This window comes from Cuculus canorus, chromosome Z, assembly GCF_017976375.1.
Source record: "Cuculus canorus isolate bCucCan1 chromosome Z, bCucCan1.pri, whole genome shotgun sequence".
NCBI classification, from domain to species: Eukaryota; Metazoa; Chordata; class Aves; order Cuculiformes; family Cuculidae; genus Cuculus; species Cuculus canorus.
In genome coordinates this window covers 8,752,923-8,771,504 of record NC_071441.1, presented here as the reverse complement: position 1 = coordinate 8,771,504, position 18,582 = coordinate 8,752,923, and the positions used below count along the sequence as shown (strand labels likewise).

Below are 18,582 nucleotides of genomic sequence, written 5' to 3'. Positions count from 1 at the left end.
GTCACACTCCACTCACAGCTCCTTCCCAGCAAGAGAGTACCCTCCAGATAAATTCGTCATCTCCCCTCGGCTGCCATTGCAGGGCTGCTGGCCCATTAGATGATTTGTAACTCACTGTTTGCCTTCCCTGCTAGCTGTGTGGGAGGCAGATGGGGAGCAGGAGCAGTCAACACACAGCAATGGGACACTGAACCCATTGGTTATCATGCAAAGAAAACTATATTTAACATTTATAGTGTATGGTAGATTTTAGCTAAATAGCATGTAAATATATCGACACATTATCGATTTAAGCAGGCATAACTTTTTTAGCAAGGAGAAGGCGCGTGTCTTTCACTGGAGCAATTTATAACAGAGTATCTTTCAAGCATACCAGATCAACAACTGTTGGTCCAATAAAATCATCCAACCCTCCCTACAAACCCTTTCACCACCTTACATGTCATAAAACTATCTCAGCTACAGATCAAGAAAATAGAATTCCAGGCTTAAAAATCATGCTATCCCTTTGCAGCTCTTCCTATAGCACTCCTCATTAATATCTTACAATACTTATCAATTGAAACAGCAGTAGCAATGTATGACTTAAGGAAGCCAAGCAACATCAGAAACCACTCCGCTACTGATCCTTCTTGGTGCCATTTAAATGTGAGCTGTGCCTGGCTTCAAACGTTTTACCATTTAAACAGGGAAGCTAGACAAAGGCCTGGACTGATACATTCACAGGGACTATCACTTTGTGAAGCAACAAATAAATCCATAACATTAGAGAGTGAGTTACAGTTTTCCAAGAACTGAACTCACCTAACTCCCCCTGACCTTTGACACTTACATGCTGAACCAAATTAACTGCGTAGTATTGTGTCCAGATGACAAGCCATGGGAAATCACATAAGGCATCTGGCTACTGGTGGAGGCAAGGGGGTTTATAGGAATAAAAGAGAGTAAATTATATATATAAATATTTCTTCTTCACAATCAACATAAATTAACCTGTTATCCAGTGATAAGTTTTCAAAACTTTGTGTTTTAGCAATATCTCAATGTATCATTGTCAAGATTGTCAAGACCACGTACACTAATCTGCAGCAAATTTATTTAGACAGGAGAAAGCATGCATTTATATATGTCTAGCATGTGTTTTGCCAACATCACAAATTGTGTAAAACATACATTCTTCATAGGAGATTCAGAGGACAATTATTGTCACAAAAAGTGTAATTTCATTGCTCTGGGTCCTGTGATCATTTTTCATATTTCCTTATATACCCCCTTTTCCCACCAAAAGACAACAACTTTGTCTTAAAGAAATGTTTTAAGCTTTAAAGCACTGCAGCTTATTTCAGATAGATTGACTTTAAAATTTGATTCTTTCTGAGGATTTTAGCAGCAAAAGATGTCATACCCCATATGTTATTTGGTCTTTGCTCACTGAGGTTTTTCCAGATCCTTCTACTCCACTGTCATACCAGCCTGCAGTTTCTCCCTACCCTTGCTCCATATGTAGGCTCTTAGTGGACCTCCTGCCTTCCTGAAGCTGACAGCTTCCTTTCACCAGCAGCAAAGCAATTTTCCAAAATAAAATGTAAAATGTATCCAAAATGGCACCAGTGCTCACTGGCATTTACAGAACTGTAAGATAATAAAGGAAGTAATCCTACTGCATTTGAAGATGGAAGATCACGCATCTCACTGTTCACAATCCCTTTATCCCCTGTGGTGCTGGTACCGCAGCCACAGCCGAGCTCCCGGCAGGATAAGCTCACAGAGGGGGACATATGCGCTCAGTAACTCACTACCACCTTCTGCAAAATGCCAACTCTCCAAACCATCCCTTTCGTGTCCAGGCAGGTGTCTACAAAAAGAAATGGCCTACAAGCTTTGTGCCCATGCCCCCTCATTCCTCTACAGGAAGATGATGTCCCCTGAAGCCAAGTGCAGCCAACATAAATTCCTGGCATTTCCTGCTCCCTCTCATGTGAAGCATCAGAAGACCAAGCATCTGTCTTCCTCCTCATCCCTCACCAAAAACCACACAGGTCATGTTAAAGACACTGCACTTGTAGTCCTGTCACCCAACAGAATTAAAGTCAGTCTATTTTATGTCAGATGCATAATATGAGCACTTATCAATTGTTCATTCCCTTGCCAGCAGGGTGACAGCCTGGTCCGCCTGCCCCTCCGTGCTCCATCAGCTAGGACTCAAGTTGGGAAGTGTGAATGTCAGATGTGGCTTTGTGTCACTATCACTTAACAAGAGCAGTCTTCTCTTGCAGTTCTGCAAGAGTGCACATGGGGAACATTTCTTCTTTCATGCACACATGCATGCATCCATCCATCCATCCAGTCACAGTTTTGCCTCCTTTTCTCATATAGGAGGATAGTTGCTGTTGGGAAAGTAAATTCAGCCCAGCAGAAGCAAAGGGAAAGGGAGTAAGACATTGTGGTTTAGTTAGATGAAAAAGGGCAGAAGGAGTCAAGGACCTTCATGCAGGTGTACATCCGTGTCCTCATCTTCCTGCCATCCTGCAACTGCTCTTCTTGGAGGATGGAGAGTTTTGGTTTGTATCTGTATTCCTCTGTTCCTAATGGCAGCAGAAAAATTTAACTACTTACAAAGCTAAACATCAAGAAGTACAAAATTTACCTATGTAATACATGAAGGAGGTAAGGGCCCCTTTGAACCACTGTCTGTCTCAGTACCTCTAACGGATTCCTTCCCAATGCCAGCAGCATCTTCTCTGTACCATTCCCATATAATCACCACCACATGTAGCTCTGAGAGGAGGTGCTCATGGATGGTACCCCCTGTGTACCTCCGGGAACTGGCAACACAAAGAGCAGCAACACAAGTGATGAATCTGCCTTGTCTCCTTGCCTTTTGCCCACTGCATACACACCGCCTTGAGTAAGGGACTAGCTCAGACCCAAGCTTGTTATTAACATATCTTTGCTGAATTCACTGATTGTGAAAGCAGTCTGCAGATCTGGTATGCTATGGAAATCTAATTAATAACTCCTGTGGTAAAGTCACTTCTTTTTTTCATTTACTAGTCATTGACAATGACTCTCCAGAGACACAGACTCTTAAGTCTGTCCTGATCTCCCAAGCACACAGATCAAAGCTTCTGAGCCAAATGAGCAGTTCCCTCAGCAAGAGACTCCCAACAGAATAAAAATCAAGTTAACGTTTTTAATTTACAAGTTTTATCAAATGTGTCATTTAAAACACAAGCTAGAACAAATAGAAGAAATTAAATTCCTTAGCTGAGTAGTGATGGAGAGGGAATCTGTGCGCTGGTGAAAGCAGATTTAGAATCAGCATTTTAGTTTTTTCAATCCCATAACCAGAGCTCCAAGTTTGACAGATTAACCTTTTGCAAGTTAGCTAGATTGTGTTTCCATGGCAGACAAGTTTTAAAGTCGAGAAGGATGATTGCATCCCAGTGAGAGAAGGTCAGATGTAGGGAATTACACTAGGCTGTAAACACCAGCATGGAGCTCACACAGGTTCAGCCGCAACAACATCTGAAAACAATATGAATAGCGTGGCTAATACTGTAAAACTATCTTTAAAGATCTTTTATACTCAAAAATATATCTGACAATGTTTAAAATATAACTTATATCAATGTGTTAGTAATAATGTATTCTTTGATTATGAAAAAGACTTTTTACTAACTTTTCAAAATCTCTTTAAACCATTTTCCTTTTTTCTGCATAGCTTACATAGCCGTGCTGTCCCTAGAAGACATGACAGAAAAGATAAGTCACCAGTCGCTTAAGCTGTCTTTCCTTTGATCAACACTCTAGTGTGATTTAGGCATCAGTTTTTCTTTGTCCTTATAACTGGGTAGTGCAGTGCCTTGACAAACCTTATGCTCTGTGGCCCTGACCCTCAGACTCAGTGAAAAGCACAGCTCACTACATCTTTTTGAGTTAATAGAGACCAGAAACTCTTTTTAAAACTGAACAGGAGTCTGTGGCTGGCTCACAATACTTATCTGTAGCATTTTACCATTGCATCAGATTTCACACTGCAGCAAAAAATCAAATCTTTTGATTCCTGAGGTTAAGAGGGTAATAGTTCACGTAAAGCCAATTGAAGTGTAGGCATGTGCAGTGTGGGATGACCAATCTGGAAGGAAGTGAGAAAGAAAGAAGCAAAGAGAGGGTCACCACATTATTTTCTCTAGAAAGAAATATCTGAGGGGTGTTCACAAACAGGTCCTGCAAGGCATCTGCTTTAAATAATATCTCATATTGTAACCGTCAAGAAAATAAACCTCTCCTGGGTTCCAATCAGTAGTCTACCTTTCCTCTTTTGTCAGAATTATTGACACAAACCATTGCTGCCAGAAGCTCACTCTCCTGAGAAAAGAATTCCCCTGGGCATGGCAGGGAAAGGAAGTGAAAAGCCTCAGTCTTCTGACTGGGGCAAAGACAACACTCACATTGAAAACACTGATTTCATGCTATCTTATAAAAGTGTAGCCAGCAATATGATGAGCTAGTTCAGCTATTACTTCATCATTTTTCATGTCATGTTACATTAATGTTAGCACAATTCCTTATAAGTGGTGGAAACTTTCCAGAAGTTTTCTTATGTACTCTCAGCATCTGTGCCTGACAGTTTTTGGAAGAAGTTATAAAAAACAAGTTTCAGATGACTAAGGAAAACCACAGTGCTGTTTAGATACACTTTGTTCCACCTCAAGTTATACAGTCATAAAAACTCAGTGAAATAAGTGTCATTATTTTCACTGTTAATCATTTGTATTTGCTCTCCACTTACTCACGGACATACTCCTCCCCTGCAGGTGATGCAGCAGAAGAGATTGACTTGACTGTGGTTTTCCAAGCAGCAGCTAATGGCGATGTGAATACACTAACTGCTGTGATTCGAGAAGACCCTTCCATCCTGGAGTGCTGCGACAGAGAGGGTAAATGAAGGGGATTAGTTGCTTCAGCATGTAATTGAATTTTCCACTTCTTATCCTGACTTTTGTGTTCAGTAAATTATATTTAGTAGCAGAATACAGGAAATTTGAGTTATTCTTTGGAACATCCACTGGAAATGCTCAGTTTGGATACTTCTTTCCCCCTGTAACTGTAAGATTTTTTTATATGGATACAAACAAGTTGCTTTGCTATAATCAGACAGTGCTTTATTGTTTTCAGATTACTGTTTTATGTTATTACAAAGTGCTGTCCGTTGGCTAGGTTTTATATTTAGCTGTTTTCCAAGTGAATTAGAGCCACAGATCTCTGGAAGCTTCTCTCAAGGAAGATTTTGCTTATTCAAAAGCATTTACCTAGTCTAGTTTCTTTTGAAGGGTCCATATGAATACTAGCTATTCTAATCTTTACCAGTTTCTACCAAGTTACCAATTTTTCCTACACTTTAAACAATAAATCCCAACTGTTACCTTTAGAACATCTATTGGTCAGTAGGGAAAATGCTTAATTAAGCTAAAACGGTCTCTCCAGACCTTTAGTGAGAGAGGGACTAGGTATGAAAGGCAGTGGGTGGAATTAGGCTGATGAGCAAACAGAAGTATTTCAGCTCGAGAATAAACTTGTTTACTAGATTGTACATAGAACTGTAACTAAAGACCAGTCTTGCAAAACAAATCATATGTCTCATATCCTGCACATATGGCAGTCTGCATAACCTCAGGTTGACTTGCATGAATTTGCTCAGCAGACTTATTGAATCCAGTAAGAATAATTATTCTTCAGTTGTGTCTGAAGCTTCTAGTAGTCTTACAGTTTCTAATATTCATGTTTATTCCCAACTTAGTCATTTTAAATTGCTTTGTCAGATTCTTGCTATTATTCGGCAGTTAACAGAATGGAAGGAAGAGGAAGCAATTATAATGGAAGATATCATAATACTTCATGATGAAATTTGAGTATTAGATTTGAATGCTGCTTTCAGGGTTTCGCATAGAAATTGCAGAATATGCAATAAGTTCTCCTGACAACATAAAAGAAAATATGATAGAGCAAATTCAGTCTTTGAAATAATTTGTTGTCTACCCAAAGCATCTACTCACACACGTACAGCCTTTGCATGGGACAGGGCTTGACATCTTAAATCTTTTGAATACATAAATCATGAATCTTTTTAATATCTTCTGAAATCTTTTGAGAAAATTACCCAAGTGTCATCTGGCTACCAGTCACTCTGAAGACTATCAGCTTCCAAAATGATGTACAAAGCAAACAGTTCCTACTGGGAGCTTGTCAACAGAAAAGCACTTTTCCCTCCAGAAGCACAGTTAACGAGGCAAGACTTTTGCTAGTAAAGTCATGCTTTTTCTAAAATCAGTGGTCAGTAACTGCCAGAGTAGTTACTTCTAGCCTGCAAAAAGTTGAGCACAACTGTTGGACAACGTCAGAGAAAGGATTTGTTAATTTCCTAGGGATAAAACTAGCAAGTAAGAAAGTATCTCTATTTTATGACTTTGAAAAATAAAATTGTAAAAGAACACTTTACTTTCTTCCCCAGGTTGCACACCTTTGATGCATGCTGTGTCAGGGCGCCAGGTTGATACAGTGAAGCTTCTGCTGAAGATGGGAGCCAATATTAATACTCAAGATGCTTGTGGACGTACCAGTTTATCTCTGGCAACTTATCTGGTACCGAGGCTTGGGAAGAACGATGGAAAGATAGATGAAGGGAGTAAACGTACAGACCAAATATTTGTTTTTATAATATGGAAAGAAAAAAAAGTACAAAACGTTTGGTTCTAGACAACAGTGAAATTGTAAACTTCACTATAATGCAGAGTTGGAAGCAATGATTATTAGGAAATGATCAGAACTACTGTCAGAGCATCCCTTCTCTTTCAGATTGTAAAGTCCAAAATGCTGTGGAGTTCTCACTAGATCCAGAGTACTTTATGTGGTTTCAAGAAAACCACTTGTTTCTATGCACTAGAAAGTCCCTTCTTGTTCTTAATATGCAGATTAACTTCTCCTCTCCTGCTGTCAGCATCAGATTTTTATACTCCAGAGAGGGCATTCCTATCTCAATTTCTGGTGGCCAGGGCACCAGTTCAGGGCACTGCAGGTGCCAGTGAAGATACTCAGATCACAAGCAATCCAATCCCCCAGCCAACCCACATCAAAGTGATAGTAGGGCAGACGTCCCATTGAGAAGTCTGGGAAGGGAGATGTGGAGCCCTGTCTGAATAACACGAGGGTGATTCTCTTCTCCTTAGTCTTCTCCTTACTGGAGGGAAATCAGGATTCAGAGAGAGGATGGGGACCAAGTTAGTTGGGAGAGGGGTTGACTGTGGGCTTCCATTATTAACTGGACAGAAAGGAGGAAGGAATGTTCACCTATGCTGCAAAGTGTAAGTTACAGCTGGATGATTGCCAATTCATTTAAACAGGTTACTAATTATACCACAGCCCTTGAATCTGGCTTCTTCCTGCAAATTCAGTACTAAAACAATGCTTCTGCTCAGCTATGCAATATTCAGCCAGAAAATAAGTGTAGAAAATAGCAAAACAGGCAGTGTCATTCAATGCAAGGAGCATTCTCCGCTTACTTGAGAATAAGCATTTCCTCTGCCAGATATTTTCAAAAAATCCCATAATTAGTGTCATTTTCCTTTTTCCCTTCCCCTTTTCCCAGAGGGGAAAAAATATTCCTTGGGAAAAAAAAGAAATTACTGGAAAAGTTTTAAACCACCCAGGCTTCGAAGTTTCCATTTCAGTTTCTGTGACGGATATAATCAGAGGTCTACAGAGCATTTGGCTGCGATGACTGCCCAGAGAACTGAACTCAGCAGAGCTTCATAGCCAAAATCAAAAGCAGAATTCGGTGGTCTTGTACTTCCACCAGGAGCTGCAACAGGCATGTTCTGATTCCATCATCCCATGCCTTTTATAAACACTAGTAGTGTCAATCTGACATAGCTTATACAGGAGGGAACAGTCTTTATGGATTGAACAAAACACTTAAACACATGCTTGGTTTCCCTGGGGCTGAAAGAGTTATGCAGTCATAACCAAATTATTTGCTTGCTTTTTTGTTGAGGTGATCAACAGAAAGTTTTAGTCCAAGAACTTATTCATCCTGTCTGTTTTGGTGCTGTTTTCAGTCTAAAATTTATGCTAATTCAAACTTCTGCAACAATGTCTATATGACCACACTAAAGCTTTTTACTATTGATTTGCCATCTTTGCTAAAATGTCATAAAGGAAATGAATTTAAGTGCTCTTGTTCTTGGTTTAACCTAGCATAATTAAATCCACATGCAGGAATATATGCAGCATTTGCTAGTGACACAGGAATTACCAGTTTTTTAATCACTCTACTCAGTAGGTACTTGCCACAGCTGCAGAAAAAACAAAATGAAAATACCTTATTGCAAAAATGAATGACTGATCCAGTCTGAGATTTACCAGGGAAAACCAGTAAGGGGAACTAGTCTGGGTGCTGAGAGACCTCTGTTGGGGAAATGAAAGATCAGTTTCTCTGCTGGCAGAAACAGCTATAGTCACACGTGGACACTAGAACCACCAAGCAAAGATATGGCCTGATGCATTCACTTTTCTCTTTGACATGCTCTAATTTCTTTTTTAGGGTTGGCTGGAAGGCTGTGTCAGCCTCCTCAGAAACGGTGCTAAGCAGAACATACCTGACAAAAATGGGAGGTTGCCATTACACGCTGCTACTGCAGAGTCTGACGTGAGGTATGTTCAAGAGGTATGAGCGTGAGCTCAGCATGAGCTACCCAGAACGAAGGGGAACCCAAGTCAGGAAGGTCAGCTGTGACAGTTACACTTGTGACATGCTCCTTTGTTTAGTGTCTATCGTAAAAAACATAGAGAGGAGGAAAACATGGTACAGCACTTGTGTAACAGAGACATATGGCCAAGTAAGGTAAGCATCCTGGTTTAAAATCACATCAGCAGGAGGGGGAAAAAATTATAATAGAGGCTGAAACCTTAGGTTTCTCCTGACCACTTATCTTGCAACCACCTCCCCTCAAGAAATATTAGAAGGTGCTCTTTCTCTGGACTTCTCCTCTGAGTAGCATGGCAAATGTGAGAAAAGTTTCCACATGACAACCTCTCTGAGAGCCCCTGCTGTAAAGGGGAAGCTGAGGTTTAGTGGACTGGCTCATTTTCAGCTACATTTACTGAAGGTGGAGTAACAACTACAGAGCGTCTTCACAAGCAGTCTTAAGAAAGCTCCTCTTTGTCTCGTTCCAGTCTTTGATAACAGGAAACATAATAAAACTTTGATTTGTATATCTGAATGAATTCACTCAAAAAACTCTCCTAAGTAGATCATGCCTGCAGGGATAGGAAGATATTAGAGACAGGTAGAACATTCAGTATACATAAAATGTAAATATGACTTAATCATTGAGTCTGTAGTTCGGCTGCTGTCACCATACCAGACCAGACCTCTGTGCGTTTCTGCTGATCTTGCTCTCTAGCCTTTCTTAACAGGTTTTTTTCATTTTCCATGTTATCGTTACATTTCATGCATCACTTGGAGAGAATAGTTCAAGGTTTCTGCAAAAGTACGGGTCACTATCATTAAACAAAGCCTCCACAGAAAGAGTAAAATGTTTGTACAACACTGCACATGCTGCTACTTGAAAGGGAACAGTAATCTACTTTACCAGCAGCACACAGGGATCCCTGAACACTTTTCACGTTCTCCATGGATACGGGCAGACCTTTGCTCTGCACAGGAGTTTATCAGTTGCTCAATTCCTGTCTTCTCACTGGGTTTGCCCATGCCTAGAAGACATGCCTGGAGCACCGACAGGGGAGATTTTCCATGACGGTCATTGTTGCTCTCTAGAATCCCATGTAGTTGCCAAAAGGGTATATGCAGTGGCCCACTATTGAGTGCTTTTTCAGCCAAATTTTAAAGCTGGCAGCCTGTTGCTACAATTCCATGTGCCAGAGGCAGCAGATAATTTATGTATTGACTTGATAATTGATATATGTGCTTCAAGGCATTCCACAGAGCCTAAGAGGAAAGGTGGAAAGAGAATCTATGGACACCCTGACCTATGTCTTTAAGAGTAGACGTCAGAGAAGTCTCAGCTCCATGGCTGAATACGTAGATATTTCAGTGGTTAGCACTTAGGTTGCCATATTGGTCTAAGGATATAAGTGAGACAAAATTTGTTGTTGATAGAAGTTTTGCACTCAAATTATAATGTACATAATTCATGTATACGGTTTCATTGATTATATCTGAGCTTAAACTACAGAACCATGTATCAGATCATAAAACTACGTAATAAATGGGGTTCACAAGTATATTAAGGTTATCTCAGTCTTTCTGCCCACTACACCATTTTTACCCTGACCTGTTTCAGATACTCTATTTCTGAGACTGAGTCATGGTGCGAAGTGTCTGCAAAATACCTCTTCCATTTCACAACTATGCATTGGAATAAATGCATGCTAACATTGATCTGTGCATTATCTGTACATTTATCAGAGTTCACTCCTGGACACTTCGTCGTCTTTTTATTTATTTGCAAAACATGTCTTTTTAGTGCCCATCTTTTGAAGGTTTCTAGTAAACTCACACCTTCAGATGAGTCACAGAGTTCCATTATGATCTTATCTAGGGATTCACTAAGGATATATCTCTCCTTTTGCTGTAATCGTAAGAACTGTACACCCACGTTAGGATCTATGCTATTTGGCTTTGTTACAGCCTATGACAGGATAGTCTTATTCATTTCCACATCCACTCAATTATATGAGCCAAACCCTTAGCATCCTACTAGAAAACACAATCATCTTCGCCAGACCTCTGGTGATTTCAGAACATCTCCATAGGATACTAAAAGAAAAGAAAAAAATCCATGCAGTGTTAAAAATATTACTGCACTTTAATTATGCTTTATATAACTATTTTATTGCAACTGTTCCCTCCACCAGAGGGGAGTGTTTGTAGTCTGATATTCTATAAAATGTGAACCACTGCATTGCTGTATTTTATATCATAATAGTTGTCCCATCCCAACAAATACACTATAAGGCCTTGTAAAATACTATTGGTTTGTGCATGTACAAAATATATCATACGCATGCACACACACACACAAACAAGTACACAACAAAACATTACCATGAGTGTTAAGAAGAGTGAAAAATCTTTTTAAGAACTGATCACTGTTCGTTTAAAAATTTATAGAATAAGATGACAATTAATTGCTAACCTACAAAAAACCGCACATATGTATTGTATGCACGCTGATTCTAGCTTGGCAATCAGCACTAGAATTCTTCCTATTTGTTCTGCTCTTAAATCCCAGTACTAAATTTGTGTTACAGTAAACCACAAAGTCCTGTTTGCTTTTCTAGTATAAAAAAGATCAGACATAAGATTCTGACCTATACCCATCACTAATACTGATCTTTCTTGAAACTGCATGTTTTGTTTTTCAAAAAATGTCAATTTCTCAGGCTTAGTCAGGAGTACAGCACACTGATTATGTCATTGCTTCCACAGGCTTCTGAATGTGCTTCTGCAACAGTCAAATCTTAGTGAAATTAATCATCAGGACAATGAGGTGAGTGAGCTTGTGCTACAAGTCACAGTCCAAGGCTCTAGGGGCAAATAAGTCATGCTGTTCAGAAAGAGTCCACTGTTTTATGATGAGACTATGTAGTTGTCAAAAATTTCTATAAAGCTTTTGCTGAACTCTTAAAGAATTATCTTATTTTTTCTACTACGTGTGATGCACCCTTAGGCTAATAAACCTTCTCCATCTACTGCCAGCTTTGAAATACCTTGAATCAGTGTCTTAACTCTCTTGCCAAGACATTAATTGCTTTTGATTCTTCTGAAGTCCAACATTGGAGTAAATCTTCACCTTTACCAATCATCCCATCATTAAAGTGTGGTTCTCAGGAAAAATATTGGGAAGCTGGTATTACACAGAATACCCATGGAGCTACAAAAAACTATCCTCTGATCCTTAAAGAATTGGGACCTGAGTGTATATATACATTCAGTAAAATGTTAACTTCCCAAATGTTTTCCTCTCCAAAGAAAGAAGCCACAAGGGAGATTCTGGATGTCTTTTCACGTTTCTCTTCACTCTAAAAATTGTTCAAGGACTTATGTCTTCTCCACAGTGCCAGAACCATCATTGTTAATTTTCCCTCTTCCTGTGAACCTTCCTTATCCACAGGATGGTTTGCAGACCTTGCTTACGAGTACTTAAACCAGATGTATGCTTCATTCTGATATAGAATTATGTTTCAAATTAATTGCATGGAACCCTGTATCATAATTTGAAGCCATAATGTTTTGCATTGCTAGATGCGATTTAGAAATTTCAGTCCAGCTCACTGTCATTTAGCATGGACAAGATATTTGTTCAAGCGTCCGTACGACATCCTGAATATTCATGTTTTCTGAAAGACGTGGATCTTCAAAAATGATTGCAGCTAATAGAGCTGTTCTTTTGGCATCAGTAAAAGGCTTCAGTTTTCCCATCTTACACTTGAGAAAAACACCCTGATGAATGCATGAGCACGTAAACGATCAGAAATACATCTGGAGGTTTCACAGTTTCCATAACTGTGGCTTTCGGTGGGTTTATTTATGAAGCTTTTCAGATGACAATGTGAAGAGACATTCCCTGAAAAAGCCTTCAAAATGAGCAAAACAAATGTCACACTGTATTTCTCACAGCCATTTCTTGGTTTTTCTCCTTTTATAACCCCTGTGGCTCCTATTTTTTATAAACGCGCAGTTGCTTGGCTGTCTCTCCTTTAATATTACATTCTACTGGATCTTCACCTTTGACTGTTCTCATATTACTCTCATGCCTTCTCTCATAAACAGAAGTCTACATACAGATGCCACTATGCACAAATCAGATGGGGGTGGGCTAGATAAGCATTGCCCACTGCAGCAGGCCCACACACATGAGCTCTTTGCCCAGTTGCAGATGCTCTTTGCCCAGTTGAGTGTTTCAAAAGAACACATGGATTGTATGACTTTTTAGAAGAGGAGAACAAAACAGGAAGCAGCATTAAGGTCTGTCTGAATCCTTGGTATGCTCTCATCTTGAAGCTGGCTGCAAGAGTAACCTAAAAAAAGGATATATAAGAATAGGAGCAGAAAAGGACTACAAGGTAGTAACAGTTACAGAGTAGCTTCCTTTCATGGGCAGGTGAACAACCAGAACAAATAGGACTTCCAGCTTGGCAGCTATGTTAGAGGGATGACACAATACAAGTCTATAGCATCATAAATTGCTTGGGGAGGATTAAAAGATGATGATGAGGAGGAGGATGTTGATGATTATGATTATTGTTATTGTTGTTATCTGGGTTTTGCATCTAAAATGACAGGGACACCTACAGAAATCATCAGGCAGCTGTTTTAAAGAAAATGAAAATAATTACTTTTTAGAAAATGCTGGTTATCACAGTAGAGACAGACAGAAAGTTGATTTTTCAAGGATTTTTCATCCATAGCATCAGACAGAGAATGAATGACAGAAAGCTGGCCTGGAAGAATGCACCTTCTCTTTCAGCGATCTTTCCCATTTGCCAGCTGGAAATCATTTCAGTGAAGGCTCTTTTCACAGCACTCACAGATACTGGGTGTCTATCAACAGTTCTAAGTCCCTTGTGTCAAAACTTTCGTCCACAGACATCAATGGCAGAGCTGCCATAAATTTCCATTAGGCAGAATTTTACCCTCATTTTTGGCTTTACAAAACCAAAGCCGCTATGTTTAGGCTCTGCAAATCCTAACTAGAAACAAAACTGCTCTTGTTCAACTGTTCTATTCTGTCATCACCTATATTCAAGCCACCTATATTCAAGCTTGAAAGGCCTTATGAGATATTTGATGAGCAAGAGAAATTAATGCTAGGGCATTCAAGCTTTTCATTAGAAAATCACTGCTAACAGCTTCCACTAGTAATGCACTGATAAGCTGTCTGCATTGATGTTTTACAGATTGTACTTTACCTGAATTGCTGCCAGTTGTCTTCATGGGGTCCTATGTCAAGTTTTAACTTCTTTTCCGCTCTACATTTTTTGCTTTTTATAAATTTGGGAACAGGCAAGACCCTTGAAATGCATTTTCCCTGATAAGTGGTAGTAAACACCTCTTGCCCAAAGTTACTTTTTACCACATGATAATTCGGTATTTGGCAATTTTTAACTTTTTAACATTTTTAAGTAACATTGAGTAAGTAACTTCATACAGAAAATCTTTATATTATAGACAAAGAGTAAAACATAAATGTGTTTATAACAATGCTGATGAAGATGCAAGTAGAGGCCATGAATTCTCTTACCTACCAAGACTGATTGGACACAGCTAAGATGGAAAGAAAATGCAGATGAATAGCTTACCATTTGCCTTGTTTCCTCCCTAAACAGTAAATATGAGATGTTGATACTGTGATTTTTTTTTTTTTGGACATCACTGGGCCAGTTCCTTAGCTTGTAGATTAGTGCTAGCAAGAATAAGAGCTTATAATATTTATCTTGGATCAAAGATAAGACCTAAAATAAACACCACACTCATGTCAAAGCCCCAATCTAAGCCAGGCTTTTCTCACAGGATCCAAACTGAGCAGTGAGGAACCATCCCCTGGCTGTCGTGGTCCTGACCATGTGTTGTTTATAACAAGCTAAAGTCACATACAAAAGAAGCATCCATATTTGTATCCATTTTCTGTAATAACTCAAAAAAAGTTAAATGCTTGGTTTCCCTTATGGCTCCGCTAATAATGTTAGTAATTATTCCAAATCAAGAAGGAGAGGTAAGAGTCTGTCAGTCCAGAATGATTTCAGAACTGCCCAGCTTACCTACAGAAACTTGAAGGGTGCTCCTCTGAATGATGTATGATTATTTGTTCTCCATGTTTGTGGGTTTCAGGGAATGACTTCACTCCACTGGGCTGCTTTCCACAACAGGCCACAGCACACCCAGACTCTGCTGCACAAAGGAGCAGACCTGACTCTGGTGGACAAAGACTTCAAAACGGCTTTGCACTGGGCAGTACAGGTGAGCCACCACCATGGTTTCACCGGGCAGTTGCTTGAGTTGAGCTAGCTATCGTGATGTCCTAAATACTCTAAATGCAATTAGTACAGCTGTGAAACAAGGACAATGGATGCTGGGAATGCCCTCTAACAACCCCAGCATTTTACCAGTGAGAACAGATCAAGGATCTAACATCTTAGATGGAGAGCAAGGCATACTTAACAATAGGTTCAGCACCGCTAACAGTTAACATTTATTTCACTGTCACTATGTATATGCTTCATGTTGAACTCATGCTTAACTTTTGTCACTAAATGATGTTGCAGAAATCAGCAGCTTAAATAGTCTTGCCAAAGGGTTTGGGGAATAAAATAATGTAAACATAAGTTAAAAAGATATTTAAACAGCTATACTGGCAGAATAATTACCTGAGGAGATAAGGCCCTACTTTTCTGGAGATAAGGAAAACAAGGAGCCAAACACATTTCCTGTTGAGCTGTATGTTCCTATCTCCTGTGCAAAAAAAAAAAAAATCAGATTGCCAAAAGTTACTCAGGCCACCATTAAAGAAGGAAAACACACAGGTTTAATGTGGCATTAAACACTGTGTTATGCAACAGGTAGTAAGCGATCTTCAATATAGTGTATATTACTAAGTTATGCTTAAATGTTACTGCAGAAAACTGCCCAGATGAAATTATCTAAATACGTTCACATAGCAAGTTCCAATATCAATGTTCAAAACACCTGCACACCAGATGAGCAGAAATTGAACTTGCACAAAAATCCAGTAACATTTTCCTACAATGACTAAGTATTTGCATCCTTACCGTTTGGTCTAAGTTCACTCATCTTAAAAGATGTGCCAACAAGAAATTTAGAAGCTTTGAACTGCCGTATACTGTATTTTTAAATGAGAAAGGACATCTAGAATGGATAATTTCTTTCCTTCAAACACAATCTCCCACAGGTGGTTCATATAACAGCAGGCTCAACTTTTTTTTTCTGAAGTAAAGGTATATTTTAGCCTCTGCAACTGGTATTATTTCTACACTATCTCTCTACAACCTGTTGTGCATTTTCACTAAGCGTACTACAATGCAGGCTGCTTCCAGTTGGAAACCTCTGAAACTCATGCGACCTCCTGCAGGCTGGGCCATGGTCTGGATCACAGCTCTGAGAACAAGCTGTCTCTCAAATAGAAAGATGAAAGGGAATCCCCTTCATACAGGGACCCACAAAATTCCTCAAATATTTTAATCTTTTCCTGATTCTGTATTTTGCAAATTTTATTATTTAATTCAACCACTAACCCCGACCTCCACCTTTCTCTCACAAACGTGCAGAATAACTCTTGAGAAAGGGGAAATTAAAACCGAACAAAACACACCTGGCCTCATGTGGAGGCAAATCACCACTTCTTTCTGTCTTTAAGCTGCTTCCAGAAATCAAGAGGAAACACGTGCAAGATGACCCCCCTTTTTATTCCTCTTGAAGAACTCCTTCTACAAAGCCTTACAAATTATTTCTTCTATCCACATTTCTAGGTCCAGAAGGGGTAGTTGAAATACCAGAACATGGAATAGATCTTTTAATAAAGCTAGTTTCTATTTTAGAAATAGATTGAATTTCTCTTACTCAAGCTTAGCCAGGAAAAAGTACTCTCAGCCAGTGCTGCCCTGTTAGGCCCAGGAGAAATAGATACTGTGGACAGGCATGACTTTCTCTGCTATAACGGAAAGCTGAACAACAGCTCTCCTAGGTGGGATTATAGCTATATCTAATAGCCTCCTCCATAGCTGCTGGAAAGGGGATATTTTTCCTTTAAAAATTAGATCAATAACTTCAGAGTACAAGAGACTTGCAGAGTTCAGGCAATACCAACTGCAGAGGTTGTTTTTGGCTGAATAGGGCACTCTGTTTAACTTCATTTGACTTCATTTAAAATACATACTACTGTATCATAATACTACTAGCAGTACCTTGGAAATAGCCTGGGGAAATTTGGAGTGTTTCTGCCTTGCTAGTTGTCATGTTTTTTTACCAGAATTGTCTTTGTCTCTTAAAACTGGTTTCCAAAGTCATATGATTATGTAAAAATATCAGCTTTCATAAACAAACTGATTAAGATTTCTTCCAAATGAAGAAATGCAGACCTCTAGGGATAAAAAGAAGGCAAATAAAAATAAGCCTTTCAAAATAATATTCTGTCATGTGGAACTGCGCTTATGATTTCTTACAGGTTGATTCAGAGTGCAAAGTTTTAAAAAATCACTAGCCTGCATATTTGCTCCATAGCAAAAATGCAATAACTTAATCTCCCCATTTCCTGAGAGCAGAGAGAAATACCTATTTATCTTAAACACTTTATGAAAGCAAAGCATAGGCCATTACTCATTTGTGTTCGGCTGAGCAAGCGTGGCAGCCTCTGTAAATACTTGTAAGGTGAGGGCACAATTAATTTCAAGATCTCTAGGGATGAATCTCTCTGTTGCATCTCGAGAACACAGCTGGACACCCAGCCAGGTCAGAGGGAAGGGGAAGGCACTGGTGGCTCAGGGCTAGGATGTCTCCCAAGGGATCACCGTAATCCTTCTCTTTGCCTAGGACCCATTTTTCATGTGTGTGTTCTGCCTACATTGTCAGACCTCAGAGAAACTTCCAAACACTCCTTAAAACTTAGTGTGTTTCTCCATAGCAGACATGTTTGTTGGTGGATTAGGCCAGAAGAAGTGTATTTGCTAGGCATTGCTCACAGTCTGATTTTTTTTCTACCGAGAATTTGTATTTGTTTTCTCCTTGTGTCATGCTGTTTTCTAGAGATAGCTAGAAAGGGGAAGTACTGTTTCCTTTTTTTATGTCACTATGTCATTTTGGCTATTAGTAAACAGATGAAAATCAAATTCAATGTGTGTTTTTTAAGCATCCCCTTAAGAAATCTATTTCTTGTATAAATATTGTCATTTCAGCAAAGGTACAGCTGTTGTTTATGAAGGCTGGAACTCTGCATAGCAGCAGGGCTCTACAGAGTGAGCTGTCAAGCTCATAGAGGGAGAGAGTTTGCAAATAGCTTTGAGTTAGAAATAAACTTGCTCCAATAACATCGGAAGCTTTTCCCCAAAAAAAAGTGCTATAAGCATTTACAACAATGTCTTCAATAGGAAATTAAATATGATTGAGTCTTGGCTCTGGCACCGAGGATGACTATCACAGGATAGTATGTGTTCCTGCTGCTAAACTTTCTTATTCTCTAAAACAGAGGGTCATATGGAGACCAATTATTGGGTATGGTCTCTGGTCCATGCTATCTCATGAACTATGCCCAGGAGCTGGTGGGAAAGTGTTAATTAACCCAAGCCAAAACCATGCCAGAGAGGATTTTAAAAATATTATGGTACAGATAATTGAGTTCCAATACTCAAGGATCTTCCCTAGTTCTACGTGGATGTTTATATTCCTGTGACTTATTTCTCCACTTTCATTTATGTCAGTTCATAAGCCAAAGCCCCTGTTGTGACTCGTACATGGCACAGCAGTATTTGTATACAACCTTATCAGTA

The 18,582-nt window shown here is 39.3% G+C and overlaps 1 protein-coding gene and 2 long non-coding RNA genes across 5 annotated transcripts in view; 1 reads left to right on the top strand and 2 right to left on the bottom strand.

Moving 5' to 3' along the window:
- The window catches only part of LOC128850343 (uncharacterized), a 50,883-nt gene extending 39,650 nt beyond the window's left edge, over positions 1–11,233 (bottom strand). For 2 of the 3 annotated variants that reach the window (XR_008447667.1, XR_008447666.1), the window contains exons 1-2: positions 6,524–11,233; positions 4,796–4,929 (exon numbers count right to left, since the gene is read on the bottom strand). This is a non-coding gene — a long non-coding RNA (uncharacterized LOC128850343). Of the gene's footprint in view, positions 1–2,487; positions 2,586–2,703; positions 2,826–4,795; positions 4,930–6,523 lie in introns of those variants that run through there. The other variant, XR_008447665.1, reaches the window with a different exon arrangement.
- ANKRD55 (ankyrin repeat domain 55) overlaps positions 1–18,582 on the top strand; it is a 44,984-nt gene that overhangs the window by 2,024 nt on the left and 24,378 nt on the right. The window contains exons 2-6 of the mRNA XM_009555843.2: positions 4,821–4,943; positions 6,515–6,645; positions 8,603–8,712; positions 11,513–11,573; positions 14,915–15,043. Of these exons, the coding sequence (XP_009554138.1) occupies positions 4,821–4,943; positions 6,515–6,645; positions 8,603–8,712; positions 11,513–11,573; positions 14,915–15,043 (554 nt within the window). The remainder of the gene's footprint in view (positions 1–4,820; positions 4,944–6,514; positions 6,646–8,602; positions 8,713–11,512; positions 11,574–14,914; positions 15,044–18,582) is intronic.
- The window catches only part of LOC128850342 (uncharacterized), a 33,448-nt gene continuing 26,839 nt past the window's right edge, over positions 11,974–18,582 (bottom strand). The window contains exons 2-3 of the long non-coding RNA XR_008447664.1: positions 15,451–15,535; positions 11,974–13,104 (exon numbers count right to left, since the gene is read on the bottom strand). This is a non-coding gene — a long non-coding RNA (uncharacterized LOC128850342). The remainder of the gene's footprint in view (positions 13,105–15,450; positions 15,536–18,582) is intronic.